At 54.8% G+C, this 17843-nt stretch overlaps 1 protein-coding gene across 6 annotated transcripts in view; it reads right to left on the reverse strand.

Moving 5' to 3' along the window:
* The window catches only part of LOC101554098 (kinase suppressor of Ras 1), a 157300-nt gene that overhangs the window by 54379 nt on the left and 85078 nt on the right, over positions 1–17843 (reverse strand). For all 6 annotated transcript variants that reach the window (XM_055133176.1, XM_055133179.1, XM_055133177.1 and 3 more), the window contains exon 2: positions 7790–7930. In XM_055133176.1, coding sequence (XP_054989151.1) covers positions 7790–7930 — 141 coding nt within the window. The remainder of the gene's footprint in view (positions 1–7789; positions 7931–17843) is intronic.

Genomic DNA, 17843 nt, shown 5'->3' on the forward strand with positions numbered 1-17843 from the left:
CTTGGGGTTTGCCACTATCTCCATGCTCAGGAGTCACTCCTGGTGGTGCCAGGGCTGGACCCTGGGTTGGCTGTGTGCAAGGCAAGTGCCTGAACCCACCTGTACCATCTCTCCGGCCCAGACCTCAGTCTCTTGATACCAAAGCAACTCGGGCGCAGGGCAGGCAGGCAACCACGTGAGGATGTGTGGGCTGTCATCTGAGGCGTCTCCCAGCTGCCAAAGGGTCAGGCTGGGGGCCAGAGGCCCTGCTGATGCCAGAGGAGAGGAGAGGACAAGGAGGGGGGGCGGGGAGGAGGGCTCGGCAGACGGCAGCAGTTCGCATGCCAAGGAAAGCTGCGCCAAGCGCCAGTTCGCTTTCTGGACGTGCCCTACCTAGTCTCCTGTTCCACACAACCTCCGTTCCAGGCTCCCTACAGAGCCACTGGCAAAGCAAGCTGGTGGCAGAGTCAGGTCGCTTCCTGCCACTTCCCCACAAGGAGACGCGAAAAGGAAACAGAAAGTGGCTGAGGGCAGGGAGAGGCCTCGGGGCTGGAGTGCGTGCTCTGCTGGCTGACAACGGGTTCCATCTCTAGCACCCAGTGGGCCCATGAGCACTGCCAGGAGTGACCCCGAGCACTGAGCCAGGAGTCACCCCAGGAGATTGCTAGGTATGAAGCCCAAACCAAAAAAAATTTTTTGATAAAAAAAAAATAATAAAAGAGAGAAACTGGCTTGACAGAGCCACAACAAACCCCCTTACCAAAGTGACTGCATTTTCAATCCATAACCCAGCATCAATGAGCACTTTTCCCAGAAACTCTGTGGCTCGTGGCTCCCACCTAGGAATCCCAGCCTCCGAAGCACCCTCCAAAGCTCCCTTCTAGAACAATCTCAGCCAGTGCCTGCCACTTCTGTTAACAACTTCCAATAAGGAAATTGCTGAAAGTGTGGGGGGGAAAAGAAAAAAAAAAAAGGGGCTCCGTGCCAGCAGGCTCTGAAATCATTTCCCTCACGACAGCCAGAACATGAGGCTGCAATTTTCAGTGTCGAACCTGGTGGGCACGGTCTGGAAGGCCAAGGGAAGAGGGGACACTGTGACTCCCCTCAACTCTCTCCCCCCATCCCAGCATACCATCTCTACCATGCTGGTCTGTCTCTGTCTGTCTCTGTCTGCAGTTCCCTGGATGAAACCCCAACCTCACCACCCGCCTCTTCCTGCCTGCCTCTCCTCTCAGTCAGACTCTTTCCCACGGCTTCCCAGCAGGGGCAGCTTTCTTGGGCCTTGAGATCTCAGATCCTGCCCGCCCCACACCCTACCCCCCCCCCCCCCCGCCTCCTGCAGCCAGGCGAGCTCTTGGGGAAGGCTCCCCAGTCTGGGTGCCCCCTCACCCCCAGCCTTGCTGGTGAGCGTGCTCATTTGCTCCCACTGAAGCAGCCCAGGCCAAGGCTCACAGCTCACCCAAGCCTGCAAACTCCCAGGGCTGGGGAAGGTGCTCTAAGCGCCCAGCTTTCAGCACACAGGCCGCACCAGGGCAGGATGTAGAATGAATTAAAAATCATTCCAGGGAGGGCTGGAGAAGTAGTACTGTGGGTAGGGTGCTTGCCTGGCATGCATCCAACGCAAGTTCGAGCCCCAGTACACCCTGTGGTCCCGGAGCCCCCACGGAATGACCCCTGACTGCAGAGTCAAGATTATGTCTGGTCATAGAAAGATTGCACTCATGTGTGGAATATAATGTAACTGAGAAGTACAAGTTGGCAACGATGCAACTTCTGGCAGATATCTCTCTGGACTTAGTTACTAAAATACTAAATTACAGAAACCCAAAACTGAGAGGCCGCTAAGTGTGGTCACTCGACCTCATACTTCTTCATCCTCAGCGATGGAAAACAAATTATCTAATGCTTCCTTTTCAGCAGGTCTGACTTTAGGGGAGAGACTCTCCAAACAATAATAGTGAGTTTTGTTGAAATATTGTATGCAATCAAAGTGAAAGTAAAGTGAAATTTATTAGTTACACAGGCGGGGGGGGGGGGAAAGGCTTAGGGTGGGGAGGCTAGGGGCGTGGGGGGGGTTGGGGTGTGAGGGGGCGGGGTGGAGCTATACTGGGATTCTTGGTGGTGGAATATGAGCACTGGTGAAGGGATGGGTATCGAGCATTGTATAACTGAGATTTAAACCTGAAAACTTTGTAACTTTGTAACTTTTCACAATAAAAAATTAAAAAAAAAAAAAGATTATGTCTGGCGAACCACAGGGTGTGACCTAAGGACAAAACCAACAACAAAACTAACAACAAACAAGATCATTCTAGGCGCTGAGAGGACAGGAGATAACGCACAGGCCTCGCCTGCCCCTGACCTGGGTTCATCCAATCCCTGACACCACACGGTCCCCCAGCCTGGCTGGGGGCAGCCATGGAGACCCCGGAAACCGCAGGGATGGCCAGTGACCCTGGCGGCGCAGAGCCTGAGCAGCGGCGCACTCCTGGGCCCTTGCACACATCTGCAGCCCAGGCGGCTGAGAACCCACCGATATCTCCGGAGCACCCTTTAGGAAGTCCTCGTGGGGCAGCGACTCTGAGGGAGAGCACCGGCTCGCACCTCGGGCTCTGGGTTCAACTCCTGAAGCCTGAAGTGACTCCCCAGCACTGAGCCAGCCGGGGCACCACCAAGGGAGCCCCGCACAAGAAAATGATGAGAACATGAAATTGAAGTTTGGTTTCTCAGTCAGACTACACAGATCCCAAACATCCCAAAGGCCACGTGTGGCCAGCAGCAACCACATCAGCTGGACAGGGCAGCGCCCCAGAAGTTCCAGAGGAGACATCAGTCTGACGCAGATGGTTGGCGTCAGCCCTGAGGGCCGCTCCAGGCTGACTCCGACAGTCCTGGGGGAGAGGAGGGGTGCAGGTTGCCGGGCTCTGCCCACCCACACCCTACCTCCCCCCAGGAACCTGAGTCAGGCCTGCAGCCTTGGGCCTCCCCGCTGTGCAGCCAGCAGAGGGGGTTACTTCTGGAGATGGAGGACACACACCACCATCACAGCCAATGCTGAGACACTGAGAGCACTGGGGCGGCCCGGGGAAGCAGTACTGACAGGGAAGAGGAAGAATGTCTGTGCACGCACACACACGCGCGCGCACACACATACACGCATGCACACATACATACACACAGATGCATATAGACACATACATACACACACATACATGCACACACACACATTCTCTCTGTCTCTGTCTCTGTCTCTCTATTATCCTGAGGGGAAGATCAGGTACCCGTCAGAAAGCCAGGAAGAGCTGAGATGAGCAGAGACCTTCCCACTACACACACACACACACACACACACACACACACACACACACACACACACACACGCGCACACGCGCGCACACACACACAAGCACATGCATGCACACACACATACACACAGATGCATACACACATACATATACACACATACATGCACAAATACACATTCTCTGTCTCTGTCTCTGTCTCTGTCTGTCTGTCTGTCTCTCTCTCTCTCTATTATTCTGAGGGGAAGATCAGATACCCACCAGAAAGCCAGAAAGAGCTGAGATGAGCAGAGACCTCCCCACTACACACACACACACACACACACACACACACACACACACACACACACACACACACACAGGGCAAACTATCATTCGCAGTGAAAGGAAACAGCCACACTTCTTGTATTTGGATCTTTTCCTCAAATACAAAAGACAGACAAAAGCTACAAATACCCTTTTGCTGTTTCAGTATTGGGGCTGCCCACTTGGTTTCAGTGATTACACACTTTACTAGTGAGGTGCCGGGGGCTGAGGTGGCGGGGGGGTGTTGTCCCACTTGCTATGGCACCAGGGACCACAATGAACTGGGACCATGCAGGAACCACACTCAAGGCCTCGCACCTGCAAGCCCAGTGCTATCAATGAGCCACAGCCTTGGGGACCTCCAACATCTCTGTGGGGGCGGGGGAGGAATCACAGCTGGTGGTGTTCAAGCGATCATCGTGGTGACAGAGATGGAATCTGGGGCTCCCCGTGTAAAAGCACATGCTCCAGCCCTTTAAATCATCTCTCCCGCCCTCAGACATCTTTCTTTCCTTTTTTGGAGGGGATGAGGAGTGGGGCGTGGTGCTCTGGGCTTTTCTGCGCTTTTCAAGCTCTCTTCACAGGTAAAATCTTTGGGCTTCTGAATGTCTTCTAAGCTTATTTATTTGTGGGAGTGTTTTATTTTGGAATAGTTTTAGCTTTACAGAACAGTTGCAGAGCTAGGAAGAGTAAGCAAAGTTCCCAAATACACATCAGTCAGTTTCCTCTTTGCTGCCATGGCACATTCCATGATACTTTGGTCCCCAGCACTACATCAGGTCCCCAGAGCCCCGCAGGGAGTGACACTGGTACAGAGTGTCAGGAGGATGCCCTGAACACTGCCAGGTGTGGGCCCAAAAAAGGAGGGATGAAGAAGAAGAGAAGGAGAAGGGAGAAGGGCGAGGAAGAAGAGGAGGAGGAAGAAGAAAGAAGAGGAAGAGAACGAGAGCGCAGGGAAATTGAGTAGCCTGGAGAAAGGGTCTGAGTTTCTTCGGGAACGATGGAATGACCCGTGGCCAGTGGTTCCTTGGGGTTTTCCCATCTTTCCCTCTGCCCCTTTCCTTTCCTTTTCTCTGCTGACAGGATGACGGGGCTGTAGTGCCGGCCCCTAGCACACAGGAAATCCCACTATTTTATTTCTTGCATTTTGGGGGGTTGTTTTTGGGTCACACCCAGAGGTGCTCAGGGGTTATTCCTGGCTCTGCACTCAGGAATCACTCCTGGTGGTGTTCGAGAACCATAAGGGATGCCGGAGATCAAACCGGGGTTGGCACATGCAAGCTAAATGCCCTCCCTGCTGTACTATGTACTATGGCTCCGGCCCCAGAGAGTCCAAGACTCCTGAGAGAGGGTGACTCAGGCAGGAGGGAGGTCCCCTGCCCTGCAGCTCTGGGCCCGGTGAGAGCAGGACACCCCTGGGCCCAGATTTCTCCCTGGGAGTGTGTCAGTGCTGGTGGTTGCCGAGGGGTGGTTGGGTCCCCCGAGGAGGGTCCACAGGAGGGAGAGCGTCACGACAGGACGGCTACAAGAGGAGGGAAAGCTCCGGCCACGTGTTTCCCCAGACAAAACTCCTGACACTGCGCGGGCTAACAGTCCCCCAGCAGAGGGAACAGGGTGGCAGGAGTGGCCAAGGCTGGTCCCCGTGCACCCAGCCTTGCTGCAGACAGGGCCCCCGCCCCCTGCGGGACTCCCTGCCTCTCAGGCCCTGGGCAGAGGGGCACAGCCGGAAAGGGAGGGCTTTGGGTGCCCACGAGAACTATGGTCTCTCTGCAGCGTGCTCAGAGCTTCCTCCTGGCCCTGCACGTGGGGGTCCATCTGTGGTGCGAGGGACCAAGTCGGGGCTGGGTGCGTGCAGGACACGCAGCTTGACCCCTTCAGCCACCAGCAGCCCTTCTGTGAGGATGCGAGAAGCTCAGTGGGGAAAGGCTGTGCCCCACCCACTCAGAGTCAGACTCGTCGGCCCCCGGGCACAGCCACCGTGTCCTGTTGAGTCTTCCCCCTGCCTCTCTGCCATCCTATCGTGGCCTCAGTGGGGATTTTGTGGCTGGCAAGCTAGAGCACGTGGGCCCGTCTCCTGGGACCTGCACTCCAGCAGGTGAGCTGACAGATCCTCGACCACAAGCACACGCGAGAAGCTGCTCCTGGCTGAGGAAAGCCGCCAGGGCCCACGGGGAAAGAACGAGGGCCGGGTGCTCTAGTTTTTTATTCCTTATTATCTTCTTTTGAATTTTTTTTTTTTTTTTTTTTTTTTTGCTTTTTGGGTCACACCCGGCGATGCACAGGGGTTACTCCTGGTTCTACACTCAGGAATTACTGCTGGCGGTGCTCAGGGGACCATATGGGATGCTGAAATTCGAACCCGGGTCGGCTGCGTGCAAGGCAAACGCCCTACCTGCTGTGCTATCGCTCCAGCCCCTTGATATTTTTTGTTTGTTTGTTTTTGGGCCGCACACGGCAATGGTTAGGGGTTACTGCTGGCAGTGCATGGGGACCGTACGGAAGGGCGGGGAGCAAGCCCAGGCCAGCCGCGTACAAGGCAAATGCACCCTGTAAGCTGTACTCTTGCTCCAGACCCTATTTTTAAAATATTTTTAAATTTAATCAAAGAACTATTATTTACAATGTGATTGATAGTTGAGGTTTAGGCTCATTTTTTTTTTTTTTTTTTTGCTTTTTGGATCATACCCAGCGATGCTCAGGGCTTACTCCTGGCTCTGCACTCAGGAATTACTCCTGGTGGTGCTCGGGGGACCAAAGATGGGATACTGGAGATTGAACCGGGGTTGGCCACGTGCAAGGCAAACGTCCTACGCACTGTGCTATCACTCTGGCCCCAGTTTATAATATTCCAATCCCAATCCCATCACCAGGGTCAACTTCCCTCCACAGTGTTCCCATATTCCCTCCCACCCCAGCCCCCACCCCAACCCTGCTTGTCAACCACGTGACATCACAAAGTCCCCGTGGCTGCAGCTTAGCTCTCCTGTTTTCAGTGTTGTTGAGTGTGTGTTTTGGACATACGGTGATAACCCTCCCCTGGTCACCAGTATAACTGGAGCCCTGATGCCTGTTCCCCATTCCTTCCCATATCCCTCTTCCCCCTTGATTACTGTCCTTCTCTGTCCTTGGCCTCTCTAAGCACTGGGGTCAAGGGTGATCTAGGCATGCCAGATGTGGCCCAAAAATCAAAACCTTTTTTAACTTCAATGTATAACCATATTCTATATTAATACCAATATATGAAATATGTAAATTAACTTGGGGGCCACACCTAGTAGTGCTCAGGGATTACTCCTGGCTCTGTGTTCAGGTTTCGATCCGGGTAGGTTCAGGAATCAAATGAGGTGACAGGGATCAATCCCAGGCTGTCTGCATGCAAGGCCCTTACCCATTGTATTATCTCTCCTTAGAAATTTACTTGAATAACATTTTATTACCCTAACTTGTCCCAAATGGTCTCATTTCAACAGACAGTAAAATGGGAGATTATTCTGCTTTTCTGCTCCAAGCCTTCAGAATTCAACGCATCTTCACGCTTCTATCCTTGAAATTACAATAGATCTTAATTTGGATTTGCCATGCTACTCACACACCTTATGAAACAACACAGATCTGACCCCTCCGAGACTTTACAAGGCCTAATCATTAGGGAAATTTAAAAGGCTAGAATTGAAGAGTAAATATTAAAGACCATTGATTTGAGGGGACGACCCACCCCTGTGCATTGCCAGGGGCTAGCCCCCGTTCCCCGCAGAAAAGAGAATGAAGGGCAGAACGTAGCACCACGACTGCAAGAGAAAATCTTTGTTCCCAGTTCCTGAGCTGAGGAGCTGTATGATCTGCAACGTGCTAATCCACCATGAGGAAACTAATATGACCCGTGCACAAGCTTTCCCGAGAATTCAGTGGCACTACCTGCACACAGCACCCAACATGAGCGTGTATCCAGGATGCTGGCCCTTGGCATGTGAGGAAGCCGTGACTGGTCGCTGTGCTCAGGCTGCCTGGCCGTCAGGCTTCTAAGGACCCGGAGCCAGAGCAGCTGGCGGAACCACAGACCCTAAACCTATCCCGGCCACCTCTGCCCCACCAGCCCCCCTAGAAGGGCATGCCACCCTCTTGCTCTCGGCGATGGCGGAGTCTGCCCTGGGATTTGTGTGTGGTCCCTGTAGTGCTCCACCCTGGCCCGAGTCCCCACGTACCTGCACCACCTCTGGCCTCACGTTGAAGGTGTAGAGCCAGTCGCTGAAGCGAGGGTAGCTGTTGAGTTCTGGGGTCCTCTCGCCGGGAGCCACGCTCAGTTTGCACTGCCGCTGCTTGCAGATGTAACGGACCAGCTTGGCCTGCGGAGAGACCAGCGAAGGCTGTGGTCACAGAGGGCATGTGCGTCGGGTAGCAGGGCAGGGGCACGCGCGCACACAGTGGGGTGGGGAGAGGTCACGGGGGGGGGGCAGGGGGGCAGGGAGGAGACGATGAGTGGAGATGGAGTTCATGGAAGCTTCAGGGATCCTGAGAACCGCTCCCCCATCCCAGCTGGGCATGAGCTCACCCACAGACCTCGATTCTGGGAGAGGAGGGAAAAGGAGTGGACAGAGCGAAACATAAGAAGGGCCTGGGTGGGGGTAATTGGCGATTTGGAAGACTTGAGGGTTGGGAGAGGATGAGTAACCTGACCTAACATGCTTCCAGCCAAAAATCAGACAGGGCTGGGATCTGGGAGCGCAGGCACGCCCTAGGAGTGCTATGATTGTGGACAAGTTATTAATCAACACACACACACACACACACACACACACACACACAGACAAAAGGCTCAGTTTCATTCATCCAAATGGGGATGAAAACAGAACTTCTCTCTTGCAAAGACTAAGCAAGATGAAGGGTTCGATCCATTTCTGGTTCATAATAGACACAGTAATTGGCCAGGGTGGGGCTGGGGGGCGGCCTTTGGCCACCCTGGGAAGGGGCTAGGATCTGCACCCTAAAACATGCAGTTTTCCTGGGGCTGGAGAGATGTAGAGAAGGTAGGGCATCTGCCTTGCACACAGCCAAGCAGGGTTCAATCCCCAGTATCCCATGTGGTCCCTGGTGCTCCACTAGGAATGATCTCTGAATGCAGAGCCAGGAGTAAGCTCTGAGCATCACACCCGTGAGACCCCAAAACAAATAAAACAAAACGACAACAAAACACATGCAGATTTCAGGTAAGCCAGCTAGCCTGAGCATTTTCTAGGGGGAAATGTTTCCTTTCACTTTTCAAAAAGCTAACCTTGTCTGGGCCAGAGATTCTTCGGTGGGTAAGGTGCTTGCCTTGCTGACCTGGGTTTGATCCCCAGCACTCCCTGTGGTCCCCTGAGCTTACCAGGGGTGATCCCGAGCAGAGCCAGGAGCAAACCCTGAGTACCACTGGGTGTGGCCCAGGAACAAACAAAAGGCTAACACCAAACAACCTGGTTTGTGTGGACTCTGTGGTTCTCTGACCAACATTGGGTCTGGTTGGGTACTCCATACTGTACCGAGGAGCAAGACGTACAGGGAGGGCAGAGCCCGGGCTGGCGAAGAAGGGGGGACAGGCAGTGTGCACGCAAGCAAGTGCACAACCTGAAGGGAAGGATCTCCGCTGAGATCAAAGGACCCAGGGGACCAGGGAGAACATCGAGAGGGAACAGATGGGCAGTCTCTGACGGGGACTCTCTGACCTCTCCTAGAGCCTAGCATCATCTTCAAAGGCCCGTGCAGAAACCACCACCTCTCCGCCAGGCAGCTCTGGCCGATTTGGTGGCAGTTCCTCCCTTTCTCTATCACCTGATATGCTGTGAATCTTAGCAGGCTCCTCTGAGTGAGTGGCTAGGGCTCTTGTTAGCACAGTCAGAGGGTAAAAAATGGATGAAGAGTAAGTTTCATTTCCAGCACGAAGGAAGACTCCCAATTTCCAGTTAGGACCAGAGAGCTTATTCACTTTGGACCACAGACCTCTTTGGCAATCTGGGAAGATTTATGATCCCTTCCTAAGAAAAATGTTTCTGAAAGCACAAAATAAGGGGCTGGAGATACAGTACAGAGGGGGGGTTGGGCGTTTTTCTTGCATGTGGCCAACCCCAGGTCCTTTCCTGGCACTGCCTAGGTCGCCCAAGTGTCCCCTGGCATGGTGCCGGAGCACAGAGCATGAGTAGGTCCCGAGCACCGCTGGTGTGGTCCAAAAACAAACAGCATCAATCAGGAGTCAAAAGAGAGTACAAAGGCGGAGGGCATGCTCTGCACGCAGGAGGCTCGGGCTGGACCCCGGACCCCTCCATTACACATCCCCCCCCCAAGCAGTACTGAGAGTGACCTCCAGGCCCCAAACTGGGGATAGTTCCTGAGCACTGCCAAATGTGGCCCAAAGAATGAAACAAAAAGCATAAAGGAAAATGCTTAGGATTACCATGGAAAACAATTATACCTAAATATATTTATCAAGGACTGGAGCGATAGCACAGCAGTTGGGCGTTCACCTTTCACAGGGCCGACCCGAGTTCAATTCCTCCATCCCTCTCGGAGAGCCCGGCAAGCTACTGAGAGTATCGAGCCCGCGCGGCAGAGCCTGGCAAGCTACCCGTGCGTATTGGATATGCCAAAAACAGTAACAATAAGTCTCTCAATGAGAGACGTTACTGGTGCCCACTCGAACAAATCGATGAGCAATGGGATGACAGTGACAGTGATATTTATCAAAATATCAAATCATGATGAAGTACCAAAAGCGTCCCTATTCAAGCATGGAGCCTTTTAAAAGCTATCCAGACACTGAAGTTGATACAAGTATATAAACCACATTTTCAGCAGTTTGTAAGGTGAATCTGAAAATGTGGGGTCTTATTGAGGCCAAGCTGCATGTATTTGCTAAGATGATGGTGCCCTCTTGCCTACATCCAAACTGAACAGCACGCTAAGCTAAAACTTCAATTAGGTTCCTGAAAAAAAGGGTATCACTTTACCACCCAGGTCCGGGGACGCCTGATTTCTATCCACAGACCCCAGGGAGAGAAGCCTTCTGGCTGGAGGGAAGAGCCGCATGAAAGAAGATCCAAACAAAACCAAGTTACTAACAGACCAGCCTTTCTCCTTAATGTTTCGCAATCTGCTGGACTCTGAGCCTTGCTGGGTCCTGTACCTCCAGAGGCAGGGAACAGGGCACCACGGCCAAGGCAGATCGGGCCAAGTGCTGGAGAAGAAACAGTTCCATTCAATCATAGGGCTTTGATATTTGGGGAAACACCATGGGCAGAGGCCAGTCCGTGGTATACCACCGCATGCCCATCAGGCTTCCAGGATAGAAATTATTAATCAAGCACTGCTGAGGTTTCATAGAATTTGCGAATTGATCCTTCTCTGCTGGACTAAGGAGCCCAGGACCATATGGAACCAAAGCCCCTGGGATATCTTTCGAGCACCGATCTGCACTAAAGACAGGAATACTTAGGGGCTGGAGCAATAGCACAGCGGGTAGGGCATTTGCCTTGCACGAGGCCGACCTGGGTTCAATTCCCAGCATCCCATTTGGTCCCCCGAGCACCGCCAGGAGTAATTCCTGAGATGCAGAGCCAGGAGTAACCCCTGAGCATCGCCTGGTGTGACCCAAAAAGAAAAAAAAAAGAAAAAGACAGGCATACTGCTTCATCCAACAGGGCTAAGTAGGGGCAATCATGTCCCAACTCTACCCATCCCTCCCAGGGGAACCCAATGGCAACTTCCCAAACCAGAGCCCCAACCTCCTTTCCCAGGCTCACTTCTACTCCTCTCCTGTCTCCGGGCACACATTCAACCCCCAGCTTCCCCCCACATTCTGCCTGTCATTCCAGGCAAGCCTCAGCTCCAACAATCCACTGGGCCCTGAGTCCCTCCCTCCTCCAGGCCCTTGGTCCAAGTCTTCCACGTTTGATCAGAACACCCCACCCCATTCCGAGAGTGCTATGTGTGCCTCCTTGGCAACCCCTGTCACCACGGGGCTCATCTTGTGCTTCTGGACCAATTACCACAAGCACACGCCCCCGCCAACACACACACACACACACACACACACACACACACACACACACACACACACACACGACTTAGCTTCAGGGAGGAACAGAATCTGGGTTCCAATCTCAGCTCAGCTGCCGACCAGCTGTGTAGCCTCTGGGATGTGAAGGCCTTTTTCTGCCTGTTGTTGCTCTGACGCGTACAACAGTTAGGCAGAGGGGCACATGGGCTGCAAACAGGACTGTGCTGTATAACCTCAAGGCCCAGACCCTGGGCTGCCCCCCACAACCCCTACGACTGTACGCCACGGTAGCCAGTGAGCCACCTCGTGCACAGAAATGTGGGCCTAATGCTCACACTAGAACATTCCTCACTGCCCAGTCCTTCCCTGTACTCCAAACTGCCCCAACCACAGCAAAGACAGGATGGGAAATTGGACACCATCCGTCAAAACCATTCTCCACGTTAACCACGGGGCTCGGGCTGCTGCAGCGTGGTGAAGCGGGAAGGGGTGGGGGAGGGAGGGAGGTGCAGAGGGCCTGCCCCCCCCCCCCCGCCCAGCTGCTGCAGCTCACTCATTCCACGAAGCCTCAGACCGACCACACGAAGGTCAGCCAACCTGGCCTTGGCAATGGGCCCGTGTTTGTGACTTTCTGACAGTCAAGCCCACCTAGGTGCCTCAACTCCGGGAAAACCCGGCAAGCACAGATGTCAGCACACCACCACCGCAGGAGTCCAAACTCGGGGAGCACCACAGCTAGAGTGGCAAACGCCTGGGCCAGGGAGCTACTTTAAAGGGCTAGAGAGCATGTCTGCCACACACACACAGGTCCCCAGTTCAACCCCCAGCACTGCTGGGGAAGACCCCCCCCCCCCACGGAAATTAAGCAACTGAAACAAATGAAAAAAGAGGACTGGAGAGATACAGATAAGTGGGCAAGGCACTGTCCTACATGCACCCAACTCAGATTGGGTGCCCAGCATCCCATATGGCCCCCCCAAGCCAGTCAGGAATGATCCCTGAGCTCAGAGACAGAAGCCCTGAGCACAGCCATGTGTAGCCCTCAAACCAAAAACAAACCAACCAAAAAAAAAAGAAATCAAGCTACCAACCCAAACAAAAACAAACAACAACAACAACAAAAATACAAAAGCCAGCCATGTGTGCAAACCCAGTCATCACAACAATGAAGGGAAGGGCAAAAGGGAAGAGTTAATGAATCGATTAATAAAACACAAGCTGTGAGCGCGCCCCTCTCCCAATCCCAAAGCAGCTGGGTTCAGGACGGTACAGAACCTGCCAAGCCGATCCCCAGCCTGGCTGAGTGCGGAGGCAGGGACGGGGCGCAGACACAGTGTGCCATGCCATCTGCCAGCAGGTCTGGGCTGCCCTGGAGGCTGTCAAGAAGAAATGACACCTGCAGATGCTGGGTTCCCCCTCCCCCGGAGAAAGGGCCAGGCTGGCCTCCTAGAGCAGTGCAGGCGGTAGCAGCTTCCACCTGAGCAAAAACGAGGCCACTCTCCCTCGGCAGAGCTGGCGTCCCCTGGGGCTACTCTCCCACATCAACCACCGGGATGGCCAGCCCGGCCTCAGGGGCCCACTGGGAGCCTTCACAGGGGCTGTCAGAGTCTCGTAACCATGAAACCGCATGATGGGAATTTCCTGGACTAGAAGAGCCCGTGGGGTTTTGGCGCCGGGTCCAGCAGCAAGGAGACCTGCCCACACTCCAGCCGCAGACGAAGCCGGCTGGGACTCGAGTCTTACCAGCCACTAGGACGCCTTTGCTCCTGGCGAGTGTGTGCCCCAGGGGCCCTGCTTCCTGCCCAGAGCAGAACACCGCTGGCCAGCCCACGGAGGGCTGCAAGGGCTGCAGGACAGGGACCCGGTGGCCACTCACCACGCACCCCGCTCTGATGTGTATAGCAAGGAGGGGGGGGAATCCCCACAGCACACCACCAGGGATAAGGACTTCTTTGTTGGGAAGGTGGGGCCCCGTGGGTCACTCTGCGTAGCGTCCTTGGAAGAAGAATGAGCCCAAGGCCCCACCGTGTTAGTCCACTATGTCCAACGAGCAGCTCAGTGAGGCAGAACTCAGCCGCAGCCCCTCTGAGTCCCAATTGTGAGCCTGGGCTTAGTCTTGGCCTCAGTTCCCCAGCCTGTCAGCCTGTCAAATGGGACTGACGGGTATTCAAAACACTAGTGTGAGGGGCCAGAGAGATGGCACAGCAGGTGAGGCACTTGCCTTGCAAGCAGTGGACCCTCGTTTGATCCCTGACACCACATGTGGTGGCCCTGAGCATCACCAGCTGGACCCGAGTGCAGAGCCTGAGTCCCACTGGGTGTGGTCCCACAACTAAAAGAAATGGCTAAAAAAAAAAAAATAGAGTGTATAGGACCAGAGAGATAATACAGGAGTCAAGGCACTTGCCATGTATGCAGCCGACTCGGGTTCATGGTGTATATGTGGTTGCCTGAGCACCGCCAGATGTAGGCTCTCCCCTCGTTCCCCACATCTTCACTATTATGAAGACTGGCTTAGAAAATGTGGATGAGGAACCCTTGGTTGGGTGCCTGGGCCAGGAATGAGCACACAGCCCGTGAGGTCTCGGGTCCTCTTGGAACTTCCCTGGGAGAAAGGGAAGATGTGGGATCAGACTCGCTCAGAAAGGGGCCCCTGGAAGCCGAGGCTGGGCTTCAGGACATGCTGGTGGAACTTGTGGGTTAGGTGCTTCTACTTTTGTTTGGGGGGCCACAGTGCTCAGGACTTACTACTGGTTCTACGCTCAAGGATCATACCTGACAGTGCTCAGGGGACCATATGGGGCGCTGGGGATCGAACTCACTGGCTGAATGCAAGGCAAGCGTCCTACACCTTATATCGTCACTCCAGCCCCACATCTACTTATATATGGGGCAACACTCCGCAGTGCAGGGAGCAACCAGGGCTACGCCAGCCAGTGCTCGGGGGTTGGGGGAAGGCAGCGCCAAGGACAGAGCTCAGGGTCTGCACAAGCAAGGTCTGAGCTCAACCTGAGCATGCCTTCCTAGGCCTGTACTGGAAGGGGCAAGGGGCTCCCCCCAGCAGTGCTCAGGAAGCCCAGGGTCCCCCTCCCGGGGATTCTCAGGACCTGAGGACGTCCCCTCACCCCCAGCATCCAGGGCTTAGCCCAGCAGTGTTTCAGGGCCCCCAGGCAGCACCCACAATGCTTAGGAGACGATACGGTGCCAGGGATAGAACCAGGGTTGGCAGCAAGTAAGGCACATGCCTTAAGCCCCTGCACTAGCTCTTTGGTCCCACTACAATTTTTCTTTAAATCATGAGAGCCAAGAACACCCCCAGGGCTGACCCCAGGGAGACTGAACCCCTTTTCTTCTCCATGTGCCCACACCTCCATCACCAGCATCGGAAGGCACAGCTGGTACAAAGCTACACACAGCCCAGGAATGCGGCTGGCTGCCACGAGTATCTACATCCCTCAACTGGGCATCCCAGTGAGCCCCAGGACTCACCTACACCCCCTGCAGCCCCCATCCCGACACGGGCCTCCCAAAGGGGGCCTGCTATGGAGGCGGGGCATGTCCAACTGCCCAGCGGGTCCAACACAGCCAGCCCTCCCGAAGTGCATGCTGGAGAAAAAGAAACTTCCAGAGGAAAGGGAAGTAGAAGCAGCTGCAAGCCGCAGTGCTGCAGGGACATAAAAGACCTCATGCGTCTGCGGGTGCTAAGCTTCCAAGCACGGGGTACCTGGCCTCTTCCAGCGGAAGGTTCTGTGGTTGGCATTGTTCCTAGAGCCTCAAACCTGCCTCCCTGGGGCTGCCACGCGCCGGGTCCCAAGTCCAGCCTTCAGAGGGGAAGATGCTGGCTGCCGTCGGGACCCAATGCCAGACTGGTCTAGGATGTGGGGTTTCCTTGCAGCCACGGAGCTGGTAGTCCGTGAAGGCAGTGACAGTGGGGCTGGGGCAGCAGCGGTCCTGCAAGACACACACACACACACACACACACACACACACACACACACACACACACACTGAGAGATAGAGAGAGCGAGAGAGAGTGAGAGAGAGACAGAGAGACAGAGAGACAGAGAGCCACATGGGCTGAAACGGCCAAGCAGGCAGAAACCTCCTTCCACAGGGGGCCTGGCTGGGGGCCAGCCATTGTGCCAGGGCAGCCAGGCGGCACGGCAGGAATGACCAGGCAAACATTCTGCCTGCTACTAGGGTGTGCCCAGGCAGCCTGTTTACCTCCGGCACCTGTTCCAACCGGTTGGGGTCAATAGTGGCTGTTCCATCATCCCTGGTGGAAAACCCCAAGTCTGCAGCCATCACTATCGGCCGTGCAGCTGGAACACAGTTTTTGCTGCTTCACTTCCTCCTCTGGAGGTGGAGAAATGAGCAGGGCTTCCTCAGCACTGCGGGGAACTCACCGGGAATTTCTGTCTGCAACATGCTTCACCCCACGTCCAAGGCACGGACACCCCCCCCACCGGGTGTCGGGCGCCATCAGCAGGCCCTGCTGCCCCATCGAGGCTGCAGCATGAACGTGCCCTTGCCCTACGTGAGTTCTGTTCCAAGAAATCACCTAACGGCACATTTCTCAGAACAGGTCCCCACAGTCGAGCCATGCACGACGGTGTTCACGGCATTCATCACGCTGTGCCCGCAAGAGCGGCCTGGATGAGGAGGCATGGGAAAGCCACGGGCCCCGCCTTTATTACGCCTCACTCCGCTTTGCACCTTGGCAGAAAACAACTCTATTCAGACAACTGCCCTGGCCAAATCAGCCGTCCCCTGAAGCTGCAGGGCCTGGACTCAGGAGGTCCTTTCCACGGGCGACCCCCCACCCCACCCCAAATCTGTGATCTTGGCCAGATGCCAAGCTGTTGCTATCACCCTAACCTCACCCCAGGCGCTGGCTGCTGCAGAACCCGAGTCAGCTATTACCCTTCCCAACAGTCTAGAGGCCTCCTGGTCCCACTGAGGGCGAGCGGGCAGGGACTCAGACAGATGAGGGGCTGGAGAGACAGTTCAGAAGTTAAGGTGCTTGTCTTGCACACGGCTGAGCTGGGTTCCATCCCCACCTCATATGGTCCCCTCAGCCCCACCAGAACTGATCCCTGAGCAGAGACAGGAGGAAACCCCCAATAGCACCACCAAGTGTGGCTCCCCAAATAAAAAAAAATCAAGTAAACAACAACAGAACAATGCATGGACAGGTGGCTCTCCGAGACAGCTGCAATGGATACCCACAAACAGCAGCAGACTCTCAGGGATGGTGACCCTGTCCATACGAGGCCGTCGACCTCACGGCAGTGTGTGCTCTTCTGTCTCCACACAACCTGCTTAGCCTTCTCTCCCTGGACACTGGATAAAAATTCCAGGAGGGAGGAACTACACCCAATGGCTGACACCACTGGAGTGATGTCCATCATATCCTGCTCCCTGCAAAGTTGGTCTCTGAACCCGTCACTCTCAAAAGCCAGGAGTTTGGGGCCAGAGAGATAGTACAGTGGGTAAGATAGTACAGTGACATGCACGCACGCGCACACACACACACACACACACACACACACACACACAGAGGCCTGCTGCTGTTTCTGTATCCCTGAACATCTTACAAAATGATGACTCCAGTTCCCCGCTGGCCCAGGATGGCAGGCACAGAGTGGCCCTCTCTGTAGCCCAAAGCCCCAGACCCAGGAATGTCCAGATTGCTCTGGGTAACAAATCCTCTGGACTGAACCTACAGACTGTCTCGAACTTTCCAAACATGGCCAGCCACACAAACGGGCCACGTCCTCGGCTCTGATTTGTAAAAACCTGTCCTCAGGGCTACACCTGACCCCTGGCTCCACACAAGCGGTCTCATAAGAATTAGCCTCCCCGGTTCCTGGAGTTGTCCCTTCCAGGAACAACCCCGCATGCGTTGCAGCGTGAGCTTGGGCACCCCAGGTCTCGCTCCTTCCTCTGGGCAGGAACAGGGAGGGAGCAGCCTCCTGCCCACCAGCATCCACGCCCGACTCCCTCCTCCCAGACAGGCACTTTTCTTCTCCCCGTACCACTCCTTTTTAAAATTGTTGAGCCACACCTGAGGGTGCTCAGGGGAGCATGCCGTGCTGGGGAGCAAACCCAGGCCTCCTTCATAGCACTGTCACTGTCATCCCGTTGTCCATCGATTTGCTCGAGTGGGCACCAGTAACGTCTCCATTGTGGGACTTGTTGTTACTGTTTTTGGCATCTCGAGTATGCCA

This window comes from Sorex araneus, chromosome 3 (assembly GCF_027595985.1).
Source record: "Sorex araneus isolate mSorAra2 chromosome 3, mSorAra2.pri, whole genome shotgun sequence".
Lineage (NCBI taxonomy): Eukaryota > Metazoa > Chordata > Mammalia > Eulipotyphla > Soricidae > Sorex > Sorex araneus.